Source organism: Diabrotica virgifera, chromosome 4, assembly GCF_917563875.1.
Source record: "Diabrotica virgifera virgifera chromosome 4, PGI_DIABVI_V3a".
Taxonomy (NCBI): domain Eukaryota; kingdom Metazoa; phylum Arthropoda; class Insecta; order Coleoptera; family Chrysomelidae; genus Diabrotica; species Diabrotica virgifera.
In genome coordinates, this window is record NC_065446.1 from 201,162,107 (window position 1) to 201,184,469 (window position 22,363).

The 22,363-nt window shown below is 32.7% G+C and overlaps 1 protein-coding gene across 3 annotated transcripts in view; it reads left to right on the forward strand.

The window, feature by feature from the left end:
• Positions 1-22,363, forward strand: part of LOC126884068 (glycerol-3-phosphate acyltransferase 4) — a 240,957-nt gene that overhangs the window by 196,284 nt on the left and 22,310 nt on the right. For all 3 annotated transcript variants that reach the window (XM_050649853.1, XM_050649854.1, XM_050649855.1), the window contains 2 exons: positions 1,389-1,571; positions 9,733-9,900. In XM_050649853.1, the coding sequence (XP_050505810.1) occupies positions 1,389-1,571; positions 9,733-9,900 (351 nt within the window). The remainder of the gene's footprint in view (positions 1-1,388; positions 1,572-9,732; positions 9,901-22,363) is intronic.

Consider the following 22,363-nt stretch of genomic DNA (forward strand, 5'->3'; position numbering starts at 1 on the left):
TAAGAAAAACGTAATAATATTTTTTCTTATTAATAATATAAATTGTATGAAACAATCCTTTAAGTTAAATACTCCAGAAAATAATAAGTGTATTTAAATATATTAGAAAATCGTACGCTACTGATCTGACAGTTCTGTGTTGTTACATTTTTACTTTGTTTCGTACACAATTTGATTCAAAATATAGCTTTAAAACACTACTGTTTTTATAAATACCTACATATTAATATAGCTTAATTTAAAAACTATTGTAATTATTGTTGTGTGCCTATTAATTGTGTTTATGTTTGTATTGAGAAACATATGCCAAATCAAAATGCTTCTTTAATAGATTATTTTGAACAAGAACGAAATAATGGGGTTCTCTTTTACCATTAACTGTAGAGAAGTAAGTTAAAGAATTTAGATTTCTTAGATTAGGTTTATTACAATTAAGATTATTATTAGATTTACAGATCAGAAAGTTTTCTTATGAATTTTGTTGTTAATTAATATATTTCGGCAACTAATGAAAACCAATTGACATCATTCATTAGAATAAATAATTATAGATATTATTTATCATAGTAAACAAAAAAAAAAAGAAAAATAAAGATAAACATGGCCATGATGAAAAGTCACATTCTAATGTTTTGACAGTGCTCTTACGTTAGAAATTTTGACCTACGTAATCTTGCTTTTGTAGTAAAAATACTATAGTAAGGTGCAACTTTTAGATCTCCCCGTTGTCTTCTTTCATTCATCATTCGTTTGGTTTCCAAATAAGAGAAACCACGAATAAGCGTAACCATAAACTTGGTTCCATTAGACGTTTTATTTTTTCGGAAATAAAACTTCAAATTTTTATTTGTGTGTGTGTGGGTGCAGGTGCGTGGGCGGGTGCGTGTGTGGGTGCGTGTAAGGGTGCGTGTGTAGGTGCGTGAGTGTGTGTGGGTGCGTGTGCGACTGCGTGTGTGGGTGCTTGTGCGTGTGCACCAATTCAACTTACAAGCTAGTGAAGCGTTCTAAACATTAGGTTCTTCTTCCATTTCTTCAGGCGTTAGATAGGTACCCCAACACAATTTCTATATATTTATTCTGTCAAAGATACAAGTCCTCGCATTATTTGTAACGATATTCCATTCTGGAATCAATATTACAATATTACATTGAAAGCACCGCCTCAAAAATTGTTTAAGGTAGTATGTGATTAGTAAATAAATATGCTAGTCTTCTTGATTTAACAACTTACACATGTTTTCGTTGCAAAGATTTACTATTTGTGTAGTAATTTGTTTCTATGAGTGATTTCTCTTGCTATAATAAATTCAATAATTTACAATAACTTAATTCGATTAATTTAATTTGCCACAGTGCATGTTGTACTTTTAATTTAATTTTTTTAACAGGTTAAAGGAACACGTCAGCAACCCTAAGAACCCCCCGATTTTGATCTTTCCTGAAGGTACTTGCATTAACAACACCTCGGTCATGCAATTCAAAAAGGGCAGTTTTGAAGTCGGCAGTGTGATTTACCCAGTGGCTATAAAGTACGATCCTAGGTTTGGAGATGCTTTCTGGAACAGCAGCAGGTACTTTTTATAATCAATTTCTACGTTTTTGCACATTTCGGTTAAGTTATGCTATAGTCTGGGCTGATTATCGGAGAATAGGCCATTTTTGGGAAAAGTTATTTACCAGCAATTTTATTGCTGGAATCGAATCTTATGATTGTATATATTAATAATATAGGTATGCAAAGTCCGCAGATAGTGTGCTACTTTTTTATAAACAAAATGGCGCCCGAAAATCGTGTTTTTTTCAATTTTTGCTCTATAACTCCAAAGATTTTAACTTTACACCAAAAACACTCAAATAAAAATTCACCGCAATTAAATTCTGCATAGAGATGTTTTTTTCCGATTTACTTCGACGAAAACTTTCCCCGGAAAAAGCGGGTTTTTCCAACAAAATCTTTAATTTTTAACTAAACTTTTAGGTAAGTAATTGTTAATCAATAATTAAATAACTTGGTAATGTAAAAGCCCTTTTTATATAGATTATAATTCCACAAGGCGATTAAAATTGAATGAACAATTTAGCAACAATTGAATTGTTAATTAAAAATTTACGGTCCCTATAATAACGACAATAATTATGATGCATAAGAATAATTATGATTTTTTCATAAAAAAAAACTATACCTATCTAATGTACTTTACAGAATTGAAATTGGACTATTTAAGCGGCCTCAGGAATATTTTAAAATTATAAATAATTTTTTGGCTTATAAACAAATAGAATATCTCGGGAAATATTAAACTAAATTAAATTGTAAAAACGGTATTCGAAAAGCAGCGACAGGACGCTTCTTTTAAAAGAAAAAACGTTTAATTATGATGAGTAGTTCCTGAGATATAACCGGTCAAAGTTGACCGGAATTTACGGCAAAGATATAAAAATAGGATCATAATTTTCAAACCATCACCTTTTTATTTTTGTCCTCTTTCTCCACACCAATTTTCATATCCTTAAAATACTCATAACATATATTATTATAATAAAAACTATCGATAATACGTATGAAAATTGCCAAAAATAGCAAAATTCCAATCAAAAATTAGGTTGGAGAAAATGTAACCCTCAAAGTTCAAAATCGGTATACGTTAAAAAAATGCATTTTCTTGGCTTCCCATGGAGCAATTTCCTTCATTCTTTTTTTGCTCCCAAGTAACTCGAGTAGAGCCATCGAACTAACGCATTATTAAATGTCAGACTTGCTTTTGTTTTGTTATAATAAATTAATTAATTTATTATTGTTATAATAAATTAATTAATTTATTATAACACAAAATTTTAATTTGTTTAAATAAAAATTGTTTAAATTATTATACAGCTTTCAAATGAAAATATTTATATTTTTAACTATAGAAGGTACACTTGTAGTAAGTTTATCTAAAAAAAAGCCTACAACTGGAAAAAATATGTAGTTTTCTGTTCTTATAAATAAATTAATCTATTATAACAAAACAAAAGCAAGTTTGACATTTAATAATGAGTTAGTGCGATGGCTCTACTCGAGTTATTAGAGAACAAAAAAAGAATGAAGGAAATTGCTCCATGAGAAGCCGAGAAAATGCATTTTTTTAACGTATACCGGTTTTGAACTTTGAGAGTTACATTTTCTCCAACCTAATTTTTCACACGTATTATCGATAGTTTTTATTATAATAATATATGTTATGAGTATTTTAAAGATATGAAAATTGGTGTGGAGAAAGAGGACAAAAATAAAAAGGTGATAGTTTGAAAATTATGATACTATTGTTTATATCTTTGCCGTAAATTCCGGTCAACTTTCACCGATTGTATCTCAGGAACCACTCGTCGTAATTAAATGTTTTTTCTTTTAAAAGAAGCGTCGAGCCGCTGTTTTTCGAATACCGTTTTTACAATTTAATTTAGTTTAATATTTCTCGAGATATTCTATTTGTTTATAAGCCAAAAAATTGTTTATAATTTTAAAATATTCCTGAGGCCGCTTAAATAGTCCAATTTCAATTCTGTAAAGTACAGTAGATAGGTATCGTGTCTTTTTATGAAAAAATCATAGTTATTATTATGCATCGTAATTATTGTCGTTATTATAGCGACCGTCAATTTTTAATTAACAATTCAATTGTTGCTAAACTGTTTATTCAATTTCCATCGGCTTCTGGAATTATATTCTATACGAAAAGGGCTTTTACATTACCAAGTTATTTAATTATTGATTAACAATTACTTATTTAAAATTTTAGTTGAAAATTAAAGATTTTGTTGGAAAAACCCGCTTTTTCCGGGGAAAGTTTTCGTCGAAGTGAATCGGGAAAAACACGTTTCTATACAGAATTTAATTGCGGTGAATTTTTATTTGGGTGTTTTTGGTGGAAAGTTAAAATCTTTGGAGTTATAGAGCAAAAATTGAAAAAAACACGATTTTCGAGCGCCATTTTGTTTATAAAAATAGTAGCACACTATCTGCGGACTTTGCATACCTATATTATTAATACATACAATAATAAGATTCGATTCCAGCAATAAAATTGCTGGTAAATAACTTTTCCTTGTATTTTGCTAATTAGCCCAGAGTACTAGGTTTATTCAATTTAATTATACAGAGAGGGGCTAAATTATGGAATAAATTCATTTTCTCTAAAATGGACCATGGTGGAGAAAAACCCCGAGACAGGTCGATTTTTATTTTTGAATTACAATTTTTTGGCATATATGTATTTCACACTAGTGACGTCATCCATCTGAGCGTAATGACGTAATCGATGATGTAAATGGGAATAGAGGTCGTGTGGTAGCTCATTTGAAAGGGTGTTCAATTATCTATTCAGTAATATACACAATACCTAATATCATTATTTATACAGGGTGACCAAAAAATATTTTTTAATTAAATTAATTGACGCAAAAAGAAGAATGTATGTAATTTATTTAACACAAAATACATTGTACTGCTGTCAGAAAACAGAAAAAAAAGTTTATTTCACAAATGAGGCGTTGCGTTGCGGATAGTAAGGGCGAACTCAACAAAAGCAAGTTTCGAGAAATTTGGGTTTAAAAATGCAGGTAGTAAGGGCGAACTAAACAAAAACAAGTTTTGAAGATTTATTTTGAAGGCGAAACAAGGTCGAACTCAACAACTCGACAGTTCTATGATGTAGGAAATTTAATTTAAAATGGTATCATCAAAAAAAATTTTTGACCCAATGTTGAATTCGCCCTTGCTATCGGCAACGGCTCAAATAAACATTTCTTTTCGCTTAAATTAAATCACAAACAGCCTCCCACCTACCTCTTGGCAGTTTGAACATTTAATTTAAGCGAAAAGCAATGCTAATTTGCCAAATAAATATATTTTTTTATTTTCTGGCAGCAATAGAATGTATTTTGAATTAAATTAATTACATACATTCTTCTTCTTGCGAAAATTAATTTAATTCAAAAATTATTTTTTGGCCACCCTGTATAAGCAATGATATTAAAAATGAAATGAAAATGAAATTGAAAATGGTTATTCATTTTTGATTTACATGTTTACTCTGATTGGAGTACGAATGGGACCATTCTCGTTGGAACTTTACCGCGCTGAGCAGATGGGACGTGAATTATAAATTGTAAAATTCCCTCATCTTGCTTAGTCTCAGCATCCGTTATGGCTTGCAAATTGTAGAAGCCTCGGAGGTGTTACCAGAGAAGGTTCCCATTGTTTTCAGTCTGGTAGGATGTGGAACAGCATGTTTTGGTGTTATTTTATGTGCTATTAGATTGAAAACTTGCTAGCAGTTGCCGCTAGGGCATCCCTGCCATTTCGTTCGTTGCAATCCGTGACTGCACGCCGGGGTTTGTCCTAGTTGGGTCAGAGATAGCAGCATATGTGCCTCCTGATGGGAGACTAATAAGTTTCGAAACCGGTAGAGGTGCTTGCTGCACTCTCTGATTGAACTGGAATAATGATGCGGCTGTAGTTTCGTGTTGCAACGAAATTGAAAATGGTTATTCATTTTTGAATGATATTAATGTTTATATTACTGAATAGAGAATTGAACACCCTTTCAAATGAACTACCACACGACCATTTAAAAAATCATCGATTACGTCATCACGCCCAGATGGAGACGTCACTTAGTATGAAATATATGCCAAAAAAATTAAATAAAAAAATAAAAATCGACCTGTTTTGGGATTTTTCTCCAAAATTTAGCCCCTCTCTGTATAGTAAACAATTCGATAAATAAATAATATAATAGATTTTAGAACAGCGTGCATATTTCTTCAATAACAAATAATTACTTACTTTTTCGTTTTTTGCTTCTGTAGACTTTTAGAATGAGCCATTTTTTTCCTGGAATCCGTCTGTTATAAACCGGTCGTACTGCAGTCTATCGGCTTAATGTACGTCTTCCATTCTCTCATGATAGCCATTCCAGGATTCTGGAACCCTGTTACAGCTTATACAGGTCTATTGGATCGGTACCATATATTTTTAGACTCACTTGGTTGTCTCCAAAAAGATTTCGCTGCCTGCGATCTAATACCTTGCAGTCATACAATATATGGTTGACTATTTCATGTTCTCTGCTCTAGAGCCTACAGCTTGTCTCCATGAAACATTCCTATTGAATTTTTACAAAGTTAATGAACGGCGGGGAACCCAAAAAAATTACATTGTGGAGACCACGAGCAGTGAAAAGTAGCAAAGGTAGACCACATACACAATGGACAGCCGACGTCAAAATAATCGCTGGGAATTGGCCGCAGGAAATTGCTAAAAAGACCGGCAGAATTGGCCGGTCTTATTTAGAATTAGAGGAGGCCTCTATGTTCAACTTTGAACGCAGAAGGCTGTATGATGATAGTATTTTTCTTGTATTATTTAGATTAGTGTTTCCTAACCTTTTGTGCCATGCCCCACCCTAATACATAATTTTGAATATTAACAAATTTAATCGTTACTTAGGAAACCTAAATGATAAGTTTTAGAAAGAATCACTATGAAATTGTTAACGAAACAGCAAATTTTCAAAACATAATGGCGCGTCCGCATTGGTAAATTTTTCGTGCGTATTGAACTAATCGTTCGTCGCAAGAATTTACGTGGCAAATTTTTACCAGTGAGGACGCGGTGCTCAAATCATTTGATCTTCGCTCGAAAACGATAACCGATGGAGCGTGTGCATTGTGTGCGTCGCAAATTCTTGCGTCCGATTTATGCGACGAACACGTCCACAATAGCACAATTTACTTCGAACACGCAAATATTTGCGACGAACAGCTGGTTCGACGCAAATTTTTACCAATGCGGACGCGCCATAATAAACACTCAAATTAAAATTCCAAATAATTTTCATAAGGATTTTTCTATAGTATTTTATTATTTTAATTTAGAGAAATCCTTGCGCTTGATTCCAGCTGCACAGAGTTTTTATATTAGGTTCCTATTTGGTTAGCTTCAGTCTCAAGTCTCCACGTTGTATTATATCCAGAAGTTATTTCCAGTTATATCTTTCTTTTTTTACCACTAAATCATTTACAACACTAAATCCAAATTCGGCTAAGCATGAAGATGAAAACGCTACCAACAGATTTCTAGCACATTTGGTTGGATTTGGGTATTCTATTTCTGATTCCTCCTCACAAAGCCATGCCGATTTTGAAATTCTAATTCTGAATTTTTGAAAAACTGATTCATCATTTTGAAATTCTATGAGATTTTCTTGATACTGCATTATTGATATATCAGACAAATCCACTAACATTGGCTGCATCATGCATGTTGGAAAATCAATTTGTTTTAAGAAAATTCTGTATGTAATCAGAAAATTTTTCTTTTAAGGTACTAGTACACTTTATAAGACCAAAAATAAACATTTTTTTAAGATATTTTTCTCAGAACCTTTATTAAAAATGAAGATAAAACTTTTTACTTGTTAATATCTAACTTTTAGAGAATACAAAAAATATATCTTTGTTCATTTATACATGTACACTAATATTGTAGAGGGCGCCAAAGTCGAGGCCTCGAAAAAAAGTAGTTCTGATGGCGGACAGTTAATCTCAGGATTGGGATCTCTGAAACAAAACAATCGTACGGCATCTGAAAAAGGAAGGTTTCTTACGTGATAATTTACCACCGTTACTAAAACATTCCGCAAAAAAAAAAAGATTTTACGACAATTTGAAAAAATTTTGTGAAAAAATCGCCCGTTTTTCTTCAGTTTTTCATGGTTAAAAAATATTAAATTTTTATTTTCTGGTCAAATTGTGGCAAATTGTCAGGTAAAAAACCTTCCTTTTTCAAATGCAGTACTATTTTTTTGTTTCAGATATCCCAATTCTGAGATTAACTGTCCGCCATCATTTTTCGAGGCTTCGACTTTTGCGCCCTCTACAATATTAGTGTACATGCATAAATGAAAAAAGATATATTTTTTGTACTCTCTAAGAATTAGATATAATATGTAAAAAGTTTTATGTTCATTTTTAATAAAGGTAATGAGAAAAAATTCTTGAAAAAATAGTTATTTATGAAACAGTTCGTGAAGTATGCTTTTTGCGAACGCACGCGATGTTTAGAGCACGAGCGACAGCGGCGCGAGTGCTATATATTGCGTAAGTTCGCAAAAAGTACTTCACGCACAGTTTCATACAATATTTCATCTACGATAAACAAATAAAAAACTGTAACTCTTCGTCACTGGAATTCATTTCTATTCTACAATTTTTAGAACTTTGACATATAAAAATTGTAACTTCTTTCAAACCACAAAACTGTCAAAACTTTTGTTGTAATTTATTGCTCACATGTCATCACCACGACAACGCGAAAGTTAAGGATATTTGATTATATGGAAGTGTGTCAAAAAACAGTGCGAAAAAGTAAATCCCATGTAAAATACATTGTTACTTCACGCACACTTTAAATCCTTCACGCACTGCTATCTATAATGACAGTTTTCACAAACTAAAAACTTATACATAATATATGAGATAGAGTAGATAAATGATTATTTTTGATCTTCTAAAGTGTACTAGTACCTTAAATCAGCCCTTGTAATATTCAGAAGATTGACAATAAGAAGTAAAGCTGTATCAGTTACTTCACATTGTGGGAACCAATGAATCGGTTTCAAGTTTTTTCAAGACTTTTATTTCTTTTTTTTTTGTTTACTCACAAATACTTTACTACCGATTGTTAACAGATACTTCATTTCAAGTGTATCGCTTAAAAAATCACAAAGTATCACAGTATCAAACAGTAGTTCCATAAATCTTTTCAAGCCAAAATAAAATTCAGAAAATGTGGAAAAACTGAACGTCAAAAACAGTGCGCATTCATATCTCAAATACAAAGTGAATTTGGTCGTTCTGTAACACTTAACACACTTTCTTACGGAATGTAGTACTTCATTTAGAACAGACGAGATGTTTCTAGCTATGCTATTTAGCTTGGGTATCAAGTTTTTGGATTCGCATCGTTCATCAATTTTAAGCAGACATTGTTCTTGCCCGTCATATTAGGAACACCATCAGCAGCACAATATGTTATATTTTTCATTGTTGTGCGTTCTAATCTTTTAGAGAGCAACATTTTTTCAACAAAATGCTCTGTCTCAATATGTCTTACGTCAGTTATCAATTCTGCCTCGCGGTCTCTCAAAATTAATTGATTCATTTGTACTGAGAAATTTCTTGTTTTCCGCTTTTCAACAAGTTGTTATTCAATATCTTCATCAGTCTCGTTTGTTCTTCTACTAACAGTATTGTTACGGAGTGGCATAGCTTTTACATTTTTCTCATCTTTTTCCAGAACCGTTTTAAGAAATGCTGATATTTTTTCTGACGGTTTTATTCAATTCTCTCCTATAGTAAATTCAGTTTTAGAGATGAATAAAGAAATATGATAACTAGCGTGAATAATACGAACATTAGTTGAAGTACGAGCAGTAAATAGAGACTTTAATGTTTTTCACCGAAATCTAGCATTGCATTTAAATGGCCCGGAGCGAAAGGGTTAAACTGGTGTCGAGTCCATATTCGAATTGCCCCCCTTAACAATCAAATTGCCCCCCTGTTGGGAGCATGTAACGTTGGGAAACAGTGATCTAGATATATTTACAATATATCAATTTATTACATTTTATAAGATACTAACCGATGTTAAAACGGTATACTGATCTGTATAAAAAATTCGTATTGTAGATTTTCCATGGTACAATACTTGTATATGATGATGACTAGCTGGGCAATAGTGTGCGATGTTTGGTATTTACCTCCGATGTACCAAAGAGAAAATGAATCAGCTATAGATTTTGCAAACAGGGTAAAAAGTGTGATAGCGAAACAGGGAGGATTAGTAGATCTAGTCTGGTAAGTAGAATGGTAGAACCATCATTCATTATTATATTCTTCGGTTGTACATATTTGAAAGGAAGGCGGTAAGAGGTAATTATCTATCTGGTTTAAATGATTTGTAGTACCTTTGGTGGTAGCATTACATCGATGTACCAGCGCTACATCGTTTAAACTAGTTCATCCAATAAAACCGTCCCCGAAAGAAAGTGTTTCTTTACACCGAAATGCCCTCCTGATGGACTGTTATATAGCTGACGAAGTACTTCGGCTATTCTGCTCTTTGAAATCACCAACTGTGTTCTCTTCTCGGAACCAGTACATTTTCCAGTACTAGTTTAAGCAATTCTTCTTTCATGATAAAGAGTCCCACTGGACCCAAACTACTGAGCAAAGGTTTCATATTTCTTACCACCATGGTCGACGGTTTTTTTCTTTCCACGTTCGAATTTTCTGAAAAACTGGTTCTCTCTCTTGTTCTTTTCTGAACTTAGTATAAAGCCACTTCTCGTTGACCACTGTTGTTCTTAACACAACTGCTAGGATTGAATTCTGTTTTGTTGCAGCGGCAACAATCTGCTGAGCGTCACTAGAGCAACCAGCGTCCCTCTGGCTAACTCCGACACGATGCTCAATCTTAAAATTGTATTCTTTGAGTTCAATCCATCTACATTTCTTCATTTCGGGAACCATCGTCCATTTAACAAAGAAAATATGTTATGTTTTCCATGGGTTCTCATATTTATTTGAGCTACTCCTGAATGTTTATTATATTATTTGAAATTTTTTCATTTCAGTTGAACCATTTCCGCCCTGACTTTTTTACCTTAACATAAAAATTATTTTGGTTCATTTTTGTAAAGATATATGTGTAAATACCTGGTATTTTTTTAAAAATTTTTCTTCCATCATTAAGTGTCCTATGAAACTGGGAATTTCCACCACTAGCTTCGGATGGATAAAAAACTATTACCGCATGTTATTTACATACTTAAAAACAATTTATTTCACTATATTTTTTAATTTTTTAAAATAGCTTTTTTTATTGTGACAAAAGAAAACTTGATATATTTCACACAGTACACGACCCTTACAAGATTCAAGTTTGCATCTCTGTTCGCGCCCATCAACAAGCTGGGCCAATGAGCAATATTGTAAAACCTTACGTCTTGAACTGGTACCAATTATTGTTTTTGCCTTTTGGCTATTGAAGGAATTTAAGCAGGAGATACAAAACGAGGTCTTCTAACTTTAGGTATCCTTCTTGAAAATTTACTAATGATGTCTGTGACCAGATGATTGAATTGGAAAATACTTTAGAAAAAAAAATAAAAATAAATAAACATTTTCAATTTCGTTGCAACCGAAACCGCAGTTGCATGATATTTCTAGTTCAATCAGAGAGTGCAGCAATATCCTCTACCGGTTTCGGAGCATCTTAGCCCTTCATCAGGAGAAACATATATGGTCTTCTCTCTGAATGAACGAGAATACTACGTCTCGTGCCGTCCCGGATTGCAACGAACGAAATGGCGTGGATGTCCTAGCGACATCTGCTAGAAAAAAGTTTAAGTTTTCAATCTAATAGCACATAAAGTGATATTTTTTAAAATACCATTTTATATCCTACCAGATTAAAAACATTAAGAAAAATAAGTTTATCAATATACGAGGGTCTTACACATCAACTCTCCTTCTCTCTTACCCCGCCAGTTTCCCCTCGCTGCATTGCTCATTGTCGGCCTCGCAGCCTTCGAAGATGGAGGTCCCGGTCGCTGTTACTGCCAATGTGAAATTCATGCTGTGATACGTTTTTTTTAAATGCAAACTGAATTTCACCTATTCATGATAAAATTTTTTTTTTAAAAAATACAGGATCCTTTGTAAAAGGTATATTTAAAAAACCCCAATAAGCGTTACATCACAAAACAAATCGTTTTCGGATTAATAGGTAATCCATCATCAGTGTTAAGCCCTAAAATAGTAAGTATAACCTAATTAATAATAGACAATGTTATAAAAGTTGACTAAGGTTAAGAATTGACAGAGGTCATACTTACAATAGCATGCATGCGTGAGCCACCAAAAAGTTATGGGTGAAAACCCTTTAAAGTTTCAAGATCTTAAATGATACTACATATATTATTATTAATACAGATGGATGTTGCAAATATTCCTGGATATAACCCAGGGCAACACAGGACTCTAAGGCCCGGCGCAAATTGAACCTAAGCGAGACACAACCTGCGCCGGCGGGACGGGTGACCCGTGCATATATTTTTCTAGCGTGCCGCATATTGAACACAAGCCAACCCAACCGTTGGCCATCGACGTGGCGAATAGAGACGGGCAAAATCAGTGCGGACATGTAACAGTTACTTTTGATACCGGTTCTAAGTGGTACTGAGTACAAATACTGATTACAAAATACTGATGTATCTGATCCTTGTACTGAATTGATTAGGCAACTTAAAATCGGTATTTCCGTACTTGTAAGTAGTAACGTTTTAACAATATCTTACACGTCCCTAGTTGTCGTAGCGGTATGACTTTCGAAAACATCGAATTTGATCATAAGCGGGTGCATAAAAAGATATCTTACACTGAGTATTTTATTTCTACATACCTTTATAATAACAAGCATAAGTTAAATAAACACTGCATTGATTGTGTTTGCAAAAACGGTTCGCATGTTTTAAATAAGATTTTTGCTGATTATGTATTTTGCTAAAATATTAAATAACACAAAAAATACAATTCACAACCATCATTTAATTTTTAACGATAAACAAAAGTCTAATATGATGACAAGTTTGAAATTGATCGACTTTGTCGATAACAGTGTCATTAACAGATATTTTTAAATACCTACCATGAATCATTTTCCAATGATTATGTGGATTTAAGAAATACATACTAAACAATTTTTTTACCTGTATAAAGGAGATTATAATTATTATGACACCTTATGGTACTCCTTATTTTTCAAATATTATTATGCTCTTGTAAACGCATAACTTTGATTTATTGGCTAAACCTACATTAGATACGTCACAAGAAATTAAACATAATTAACATGTAATAAATTCACTGTTTTAATAAGATATATTATATTCCCTACTATTGCAATAAAATATTAAAACGAATGAACGAAAACTTGTTGAGTAGTGCTGATTGATACAACAGAGCAATAAAATGTTATTCATAAAGATAGTGTAAAATATATCGCCGCTTATCTGGTCCGCTGGTAATAAAGTTATCAGCATTTAATTGCAAAGCGGTCTTCTTAGCTGGAAAAAATACTTGTAAGCACCATCCGTAATCATTTCAGATACTTCCATCTCGCAAACAAAAATACGTAAAAATAAACATCTGGCGGTGAGTCACGCGTCCCAAGCCCAAGAAAACTATGCTGATGACAAACCTTCCCAAGCGAGACCTGCGAACGCATGAACTGATAGTAGGATGCGCAGAACGGTCTACGCAGTCCGCCGACGCAGGTTGTGTCTCGCTTAGGTTCAATTTGCGCCGGGCCTAACCCACGTGGATGTGATATGCAAGGAATCAACCTCACATATTGAAAATTGAGTGCCAACTGAACTGAAAGGTGAAAGAACTTTAGTTGCCAGTGACAGATGGAAGTATGCCAGTGACATATTGTCAATGTGACGTTATGAACTATTTTGTTACTTCAGCCAATGAATTTAAAGTTTATGTTGATGTTAAAAATAAAACATTATCAAATGTCCATATATTGGTGTTAAAAATATTCGAACATAAATGTAAAATTGTGAAATATAATGTGATGATTAAATCTATGAACATGACCAATGATAAATAGGTACTATGCAGTCAGCAACACATTAGGATCTTACAGAAGTGGTAATAGACTTAGAATTATTAAAAAGGCCTTTTACGAAATGCGTCTAGGATATCAGAATTGGTTTAATATGTACATAAATGTACAATTCTAAGTTATTGATTAATGTGTGAGTGTTTGATGACTGATAATTTGATCTAATTTGTTGAGTATAGTGAGTGAGTAAAGTGATGGTATATTTCTTTTGGCTGAAAAAATTTTGTTGTTATGTGAAAGTCTAACCATCTTACAAGAAACGGTGAGAGAAATAAAAGAACAACACCTGAAGAAAGATACAGAGAAACGGAAATCGTGGATGACTGATGAAATACTCGAGCTTATGGATCGGAGAAAAAAGAACAAAGAAAATCTCAAAGAATACACACCATCGACAGAAGAAAGATAAGAGAAGCAAAAGAGAAACAAAAAACAGAACAATGTCAAGAAATAGAGGAGTGTCAGAGTCGATATGACAAGTTCAATATCCATCGAAAGGTGAAAGAAATAGCTGGAAAGTTCCGAAAACGCAGCAGCGGAAAAATAACAAATGATGAAGGCAATCTTGCCATAACCAAAGAAGATAAAAATAAAGTATGAGAAGAATACTTGGGGAAACTTTTCCACGACCTTAGAACAGGAAAAGAACCCACCATTGAAGATAATTCAGGTCCCGAAATCCTACCAGAAGAAGTAACCACAGCCATCAGACAAATGAAGGATGGAAAGGCACCGGGACTTGATGAAATACCTGCAGAACTGCTAAAGCTATTAGATGGAGCACAAATAAAAATAATAGCTGAAATATTTAGTGACATAGACAAGGCAGAATGACATATACAGTGGCTCAAATCTGAGTTTGTACCGTTGCCCAAAAAACCAGGAGCAAAAGTTTGTGAAGACTATAGGACCATAAGCCTAATGAGCCATCTTCTCAAGCTGTTTTTAAAAGTCATCCATAATAGAATTTACCGAAAATGTGAAGAACAAATTGCGCCCAATCAGTTTGGATTTGCGAACGCCGTTGGTACGAGGGAGGCTTTATTTAGCGTGCAGGTGTTGTTTCAGAAATGTAGAGATGTCAGCTGTGGTGTTTTTGCACGCCTGATTGACTACAAAAAGGCTTTCGATAGAGTCCGACATGAACAAATGATGGAAGTGCTGAAGAGGGCAGGGATTGACGGAAGAGACCTGAAAATAATAGCTAACCTGTATTGGAATCAATCATCAGTGCTCCGAATAGATGGAGAATATACAGATCAGGTCAAAATCTTAAAGGGAGTGAGACAGGGATGCATAATTTCACCGCTGATATTCAATCTGTACTCAGAGCACATTTTTGAAGAGGCTCTAAAGTCTTGATTACATGTAACGAGTATTGTGGCGAGACAGTGTTCTCGGCCGAGTGCTCGTTTGGTATAAACATGCTACCGAGTACTCGGCCGAGCACTCGACCCAGTCAGATAGCTAGACAGTAATATAAATCAACGTAGAATGAAGTAAACACTTCTGTTGTATATAGGTATATTATAAATTTATTAAAAAATTTTTAAAATTCATCCACAAGGGAGTGGTTGTACAAAACGTTTTCGGTCAAACTGACCATCCTCAGTGTAAACCTGGAAATAAGTGAACCACTTAGATTGAAATGCAAAAGGGTGAAATTTTGACAGTTAAAAAAGAAAATGTGGTTACTTACGTCCAGTGTACAAGTAATTGAAACTAGCCACTTGAATAGGTGTAAAACCTCAAAATAACATTATTGCTACATTATGAGCTGTATAGTAATCGACAATAAGTCGATGTCTTAAGATTAAAAATGTATCACATGTGGATGTATGTCATCCTTGCTCGGAATTAGCACAAGGTTGTGATCAGGTGAGAGGTTAACAACCAACTGATTAGACAGATTGGTGCCTGAAAATTCATGACAAGATGTCAAAGAAGATAGGTGGATTTCTCAAATGTCAACCGAAAAATTTTTGACAATGTGCATTAATATTTAACTTAATTATTCAATTGTGAATATGCAACTATTAAATTTGTTTGATATGAATTCTAAATTGTAAATAAAGGTTAATAAGCTATAATGATATATTCATTAGTGCACCGTAAACAAAAGCAAAATTCTACTCATATGCTGTGACGTCATAGACTGTTTGTCTACTGTATAGGACTGATAATAATTATATTAATTTGAGCAAAGTTATAATGAATGAATATTATTGAAAATTATATAGAAAATTTTTAAAATTTTTTTATCAAAATATGATATTTTAATAGAGTAGCAGCTGTAGAATTGGAAGAAATGCCAATAGGGAATGGTCGGTTGCATATGTTTCAGGGAACCAACGAATATAATGAGAAAATACCAATCTATAGATCTGTAATGTGAATTATTGGAGGTATTAAAGGAAATGATATTAAAAGAGGGAAGTGGAATTGAAAAAATGTATGTACATATCTTAATCAAGAAATCTTCTCTAAAAATATTTTGTTATGACTGAATGTAAAAAGTTTGTCCCATATAGAACTATTGAAAATCTAAATTTAGAAAAATTATTAAAAAAGGTGATAAGGTAAGTTGCCTATGTTCAGTGGACAAATAAATGAAATATAATTACTGTTTTGAAATTAAATTGTGTGAATTGTTAAATGGATAAAGACTGATATTAAATTAGGAAAACTGCGCTGAAAGAAATGTACATGTTTTGATCAAAGAAGAAAATTAATTTTGATTGTAAGCTCTAAATGTAAAAAGAATATGTCACATATTAAACTATTGAAATTCTAGATTGAATATTGTATTGACCAAAGTTGATATTAAGTAAATTTATTAAATGTTGATAGCTGAGATTTATTTTTTAATTTTAATCTAAATGAAAAATAGAGTGAATCAATTAAAATGTTGGAAATTCAACAAAATTTTTGGTTATTGTCTATATTAGAATGTCATATCCGAAAAGATCAAGGGTTCTCTAAAAATATTTTGTTATGACTGAATGTAAAAAGTTTGTCCCATATAGAACTATTGAAAATCTAAATTTAGAAAAATTATTAAAAAAGGTGATAAGGTAAGTTGCCTATGTTCAGTGGACAAATAAATGAAATATAATTACTGTTTTGAAATTAAATTGTGTGAATTGTTAAATGGATAAAGACTGATATTAAATTAGGAAAACTGCGCTGAAAGAAATGTACATGTTTTGATCAAAGAAGAAAATTAATTTTGATTGTAAGCTCTAAATGTAAAAAGAATATGTCACATATTAAACTATTGAAATTCTAGATTGAATATTGTATTGACCAAAGTTGATATTAAGTAAATTTATTAAATGTTGATAGCTGAGATTTATTTTTTAATTTTAATCTAAATGAAAAATAGAGTGAATCAATTAAAATGTTGGAAATTCAACAAAATTTTTGGTTATTGTCTATATTAGAATGTCATATCCGAAAAGATCAAGGGTTCCATGGTGTGATTTTGATATAATGAGAAAATGATTTTGTTAAGTGAAAATAATTAAAGAATGAGATGGAAGAGATAGAGTCTTGACAGGAGCACAGAGTGAAAGAAACTGGAAGTACTAAAAGAATATTTGATTAGGTATAATGTTTGGGTTTTTTGTTTATTTTGGGTTTGTCGTGGTATGTATAGGAAAGAAGGCCAATGTGAAGGTGAATAAAAATATAGAATTATGGAAATAATTGTCTATGAATGGGGGTGAAATCACGGTTAAGAGAAAGTTGACGGTTAACACAGTTTGGACTTGTCCTTGCGTCCCTGACAATCTCTAAATCCTCATATAGGTCTAAACGAAGGGTATTCTTATCTTGGATGTTATGAATCAAAGTCACACCATCTGGGATGTTAAGGTGGTGTTTGTTGACTTTGAGATGGTGAGAGAAAGCTGATGTATTGTCACGTTTAGTGTGCTCTGCTGCTCTAGTAGACAGTGATCTATAGGTTCTTCCTACATAAGAGGCATCACAATCGGAACAAGATAATCTGTAAACACCACTACGATTCATAAAGTTGATTGGATCTTTAGTGTTAGATAATGTTTTGTTGAGAGTGTTATTGACTTTAAATGATATGTGGACATTGTCCGAAGAACAGAGAATGTGTTTGATCTTCTCAGATATGACAGTATTATGAAAAGGTAGGGACCTATAGATTGGTGTGATGACTGGGTTTGAATTGTAAGCTAGTTGCTGAAGACGATTGGATTCTCTTTTCCGGATGAGCTTGTCGATTATATTAGGGTTGTAATCATTGTTGACTGCTATTTGTTTGATTATATTAAGTTATATTAAGTATAAGTAATCAAACAAATAGCAGTCAACAATGATTACAACCCTAATATAATCGACAAGCTCATCCGGAAAAGAGAATCCAATCGTCTTCAGCAACTAGCTTACAATTCAAACCCAGTCATCACACCAATCTATAGGTCCCTACCTTTTCATAATACTGTCATATCTGAGAAGATCAAACACATTCTCTGTTCTTCGGACAATGTCCACATATCATTTAAAGTCAATAACACTCTCAACAAAACATTATCTAACACTAAAGATCCAATCAACTTTATGAATCGTAGTGGTGTTTACAGATTATCTTGTTCCGATTGTGATGCCTCTTATGTAGGAAGAACCTATAGATCACTGTCTACTAGAGCAGCAGAGCACACTAAACGTGACAATACATCAGCTTTCTCTCACCATCTCAAAGTCAACAAACACCACCTTAACATCCCAGATGGTGTGACTTTGATTCATAACATCCAAGATAAGAATACCCTTCGTTTAGACCTATATGAGGATTTAGAGATTGTCAGGGACGCAAGGACAAGTCCAAACTGTGTTAACCGTCAACTTTCTCTTAACCGTGATTTCACCCCCATTCATAGACAATTATTTCCATAATTCTATATTTTTATTCACCTTCACATTGGCCTTCTTTCCTATACATACCACGACAAACCCAAAATAAACAAAAAACCCAAACATTATACCTAATCAAATATTCTTTTAGTACTTCCAGTTTCTTTCACTCTGTGCTCCTGTCAAGACTCTATCTCTTCCATCTCATTCTTTAATTATTTTCACTTAACAAAATCATTTTCTCATTATATCAAAATCACACCATGGAACCCTTGATCTTTTCGGATATGACATTCTAATATAGACAATAACCAAAAATTTTGTTGAATTTCCAACATTTTAATTGATTCACTCTATTTTTCATTTAGATTAAAATTAAAAAAATAAATCTCAGCTATCAACATTTAATAAATTTACTTAATATCAACTTTGGTCAATACAATATTCAATCTAGAATTTCAATAGTTTAATATGTGACATATTCTTTTTACATTTAGAGCTTACAATCAAAATTAATTTTCTTCTTTGATCAAAACATGTACATTTCTTTCAGCGCAGTTTTCCTAATTTAATATCAGTCTTTATCCATTTAACAATTCACACAATTTAATTTCAAAACAGTAATTATATTTCATTTATTTGTCCACTGAACATAGGCAACTTACCTTATCACCTTTTTTAATAATTTTTCTAAATTTAGATTTTCAATAGTTCTATATGGGACAAACTTTTTACATTCAGTCATAACAAAATATTTTTAGAGAACCCTTGATCTTTTCGGATATGACATTCTAATATAGACAATAACCAAAAATTTTGTTGAATTTCCAACATTTTAATTGATTCACTCTATTTTTCATTTAGATTAAAATTAAAAAATAAATCTCAGCTATCAACATTTAATAAATTTACTTAATATCAACTTTGGTCAATACAATATTCAATCTAGAATTTCAATAGTTTAATATGTGACATATTCTTTTTACATTTAGAGCTTACAATCAAAATTAATTTTCTTCTTTGATCAAAACATGTACATTTCTTTCAGCGCAGTTTTCCTAATTTAATATCAGTCTTTATCCATTTAACAATTCACACAATTTAATTTCAAAACAGTAATTATATTTCATTTATTTGTCCACTGAACATAGGCAACTTACCTTATCACCTTTTTTAATAATTTTTCTAAATTTAGATTTTCAATAGTTCTATATGGGACAAACTTTTTACATTCAGTCATAACAAAATATTTTTAGAGAAGATTTCTTGATTAAGATATGTACATACATTTTTTCAATTCCACTTCCCTCTTTTAATATCATTTCCTTTAATACCTCCAATAATTCACATTACAGATCTATAGATTGGTATTTTCTCATTATATTCGTTGGTTCCCTGAAACATATGCAACCGACCATTCCCTATTGGCATTTCTTCCAATTCTACAGCTGCTACTCTATTAAAATATCATATTTTGATAAAAAAATTTTAAAAATTTTCTATATAATTTTCAATAATATTCATTCATTATAACTTTGCTCAAATTAATATAATTATTATCAGTCCTATACAGTAGACAAACAGTCTATGACGTCACAGCATATGAGTAGAATTTTGCTTTTGTTTACGGTGCACTAATGAATATATCATTATAGCTTATTAACCTTTATTTACAATTTAGAATTCATATCAAACAAATTTAATAGTTGCATATTCACAATTGAATAATTAAGTTAAATATTAATGCACATTGTCAAAAATTTTTCGGTTGACATTTGAGAAATCCACCTATCTTCTTTGACATCTTGTCATGAATTTTCAGGCACCAATCTGTCTAATCAGTTGGTTGTTAACCTCTCACCTGATCACAACCTTGTGCTAATTCCGAGCAAGGATGACATACATCCACATGTGATACATTTTTAATCTTAAGACATCGACTTATTGTCGATTACTATACAGCTCATAATGTAGCAATAATGTTATTTTGAGGTTTTACACCTATTCAAGTGGCTAGTTTCAATTACTTGTACACTGGACGTAAGTAACCACATTTTCTTTTTTAACTGTCAAAATTTCACCCTTTTGCATTTCAATCTAAGTGGTTCACTTATTTCCAGGTTTACACTGAGGATGGTCAGTTTGACCGAAAACGTTTTGTACAACCACTCCCTTGTGGATGAATTTTAAAAATTTTTTAATAAATTTATAATATACCTATATACAACAGAAGTGTTTACTTCATTCTACGTTGTCTTAACAAAGGTATACAGCCAACTACAGGGTTTACCCTTTTAATGTTTTAGTAATATAAATGACTAGACCAATGTATAAACCATCTCTCGCCCTCACCACTGTCTCGGCCTAGTAACGGTTTGCTGTCTCGCCACTGTACTCGTTACGTGTAATCAAGCCATAAAAGATATTGATGAAGGCATCTCAATAAACGGAGTTAAGCTCAGTAACCTGCGATATGCAGATGATACAATAGTGTTTTCCAATACCATAGAAGGGCTGCAAAACTTAATGAATAAAATAACTGAAACCAGTAGAACATATGGACTAGATATAAATACCAGCAAAACCAAGCTAATGATCATCAGCAAGCAAAACATAACTGGAGTAAATCTGTATGTGAACCAAATGAGAATTGAACGTGTCTCACAATACAATTATTTGGGAACTATAATCAATGAGTCGTGGGACAATACTCAAGAGATTAAATGTCGCATCGGAAAGGCAAAGAGTGAATTCTTGACTATGAGCTCTGTGTTCAAGAGCCATGACATCACTCTAAAAACAAAAATAAGGCTCCTTAAATGTTATGTGTACTCAGTGCTTCTATACGGAGTAGAACGTGGACATTGAAGGCGGAAACTCTATCGAAACTTCAAGCTTTTGGGCTATGGTTGTACAGAAGGATCCTGAAGATACCATGGACAGACAAAGTCACCAATGAAGAAGTACTACGGAGGATGAACACAACCGCAGATTTAGTCAACATCGTGAAGGGCCGTAAGCTGCAGTACTTGGGGCATATAATCCGAAAACGTTTTGTTTTGTAATGTAACCCTTATTGGGTCTTTTAAATGTACCTTTTACAAAGGAGCTTGTATTTTTTGTGATTTATGGTATACAGCCAGCTACAGGAATTTTATTTTCCTCGTGAATTTCTATTCATGATCAGTTATCGAAGTTTATGGGTAAAAATGCATATCTCTCCAACATGTTCGCAAATGGTGTAGAGAATTCAGTGAAGGCCCAACGGAAATTCTCGATAAATATCTGAGCGGAAGGCGTTCAGATTCATCGTGAATTTCCGTTTAGCCCTCACTGAATTCTCTACACCATTTGCTGACATGTTGAACAGATATGCACATTTACCCATAAAGTGCGATTAACTGACGATGAATGTCAATTGGTGAAATCGATTTTGCATTTAAAAAAGTATCACGGCATGAATTTCACATTGGCGTTAACAGCGACCGTGACCTCCATCCTCAAAGGCTGCTAGGCCGACACTGAACAATGCAGCGAGGCCAAAGTGGTGGTGAGAGAGAGAGAGGGAGAGTTGATGTGTGAGGCAGTGTTGCCAGATTCTCCTAGCACGTCACACTTTTTACAGGGAACTTTTTTTATGAATGACCCTCGTAATAAAATTTAAAACAAATTGCTATACATAATAGAAAATGCATTCGTGTATGTCTATTACTAACTTACTAATAATAAATATTTTAG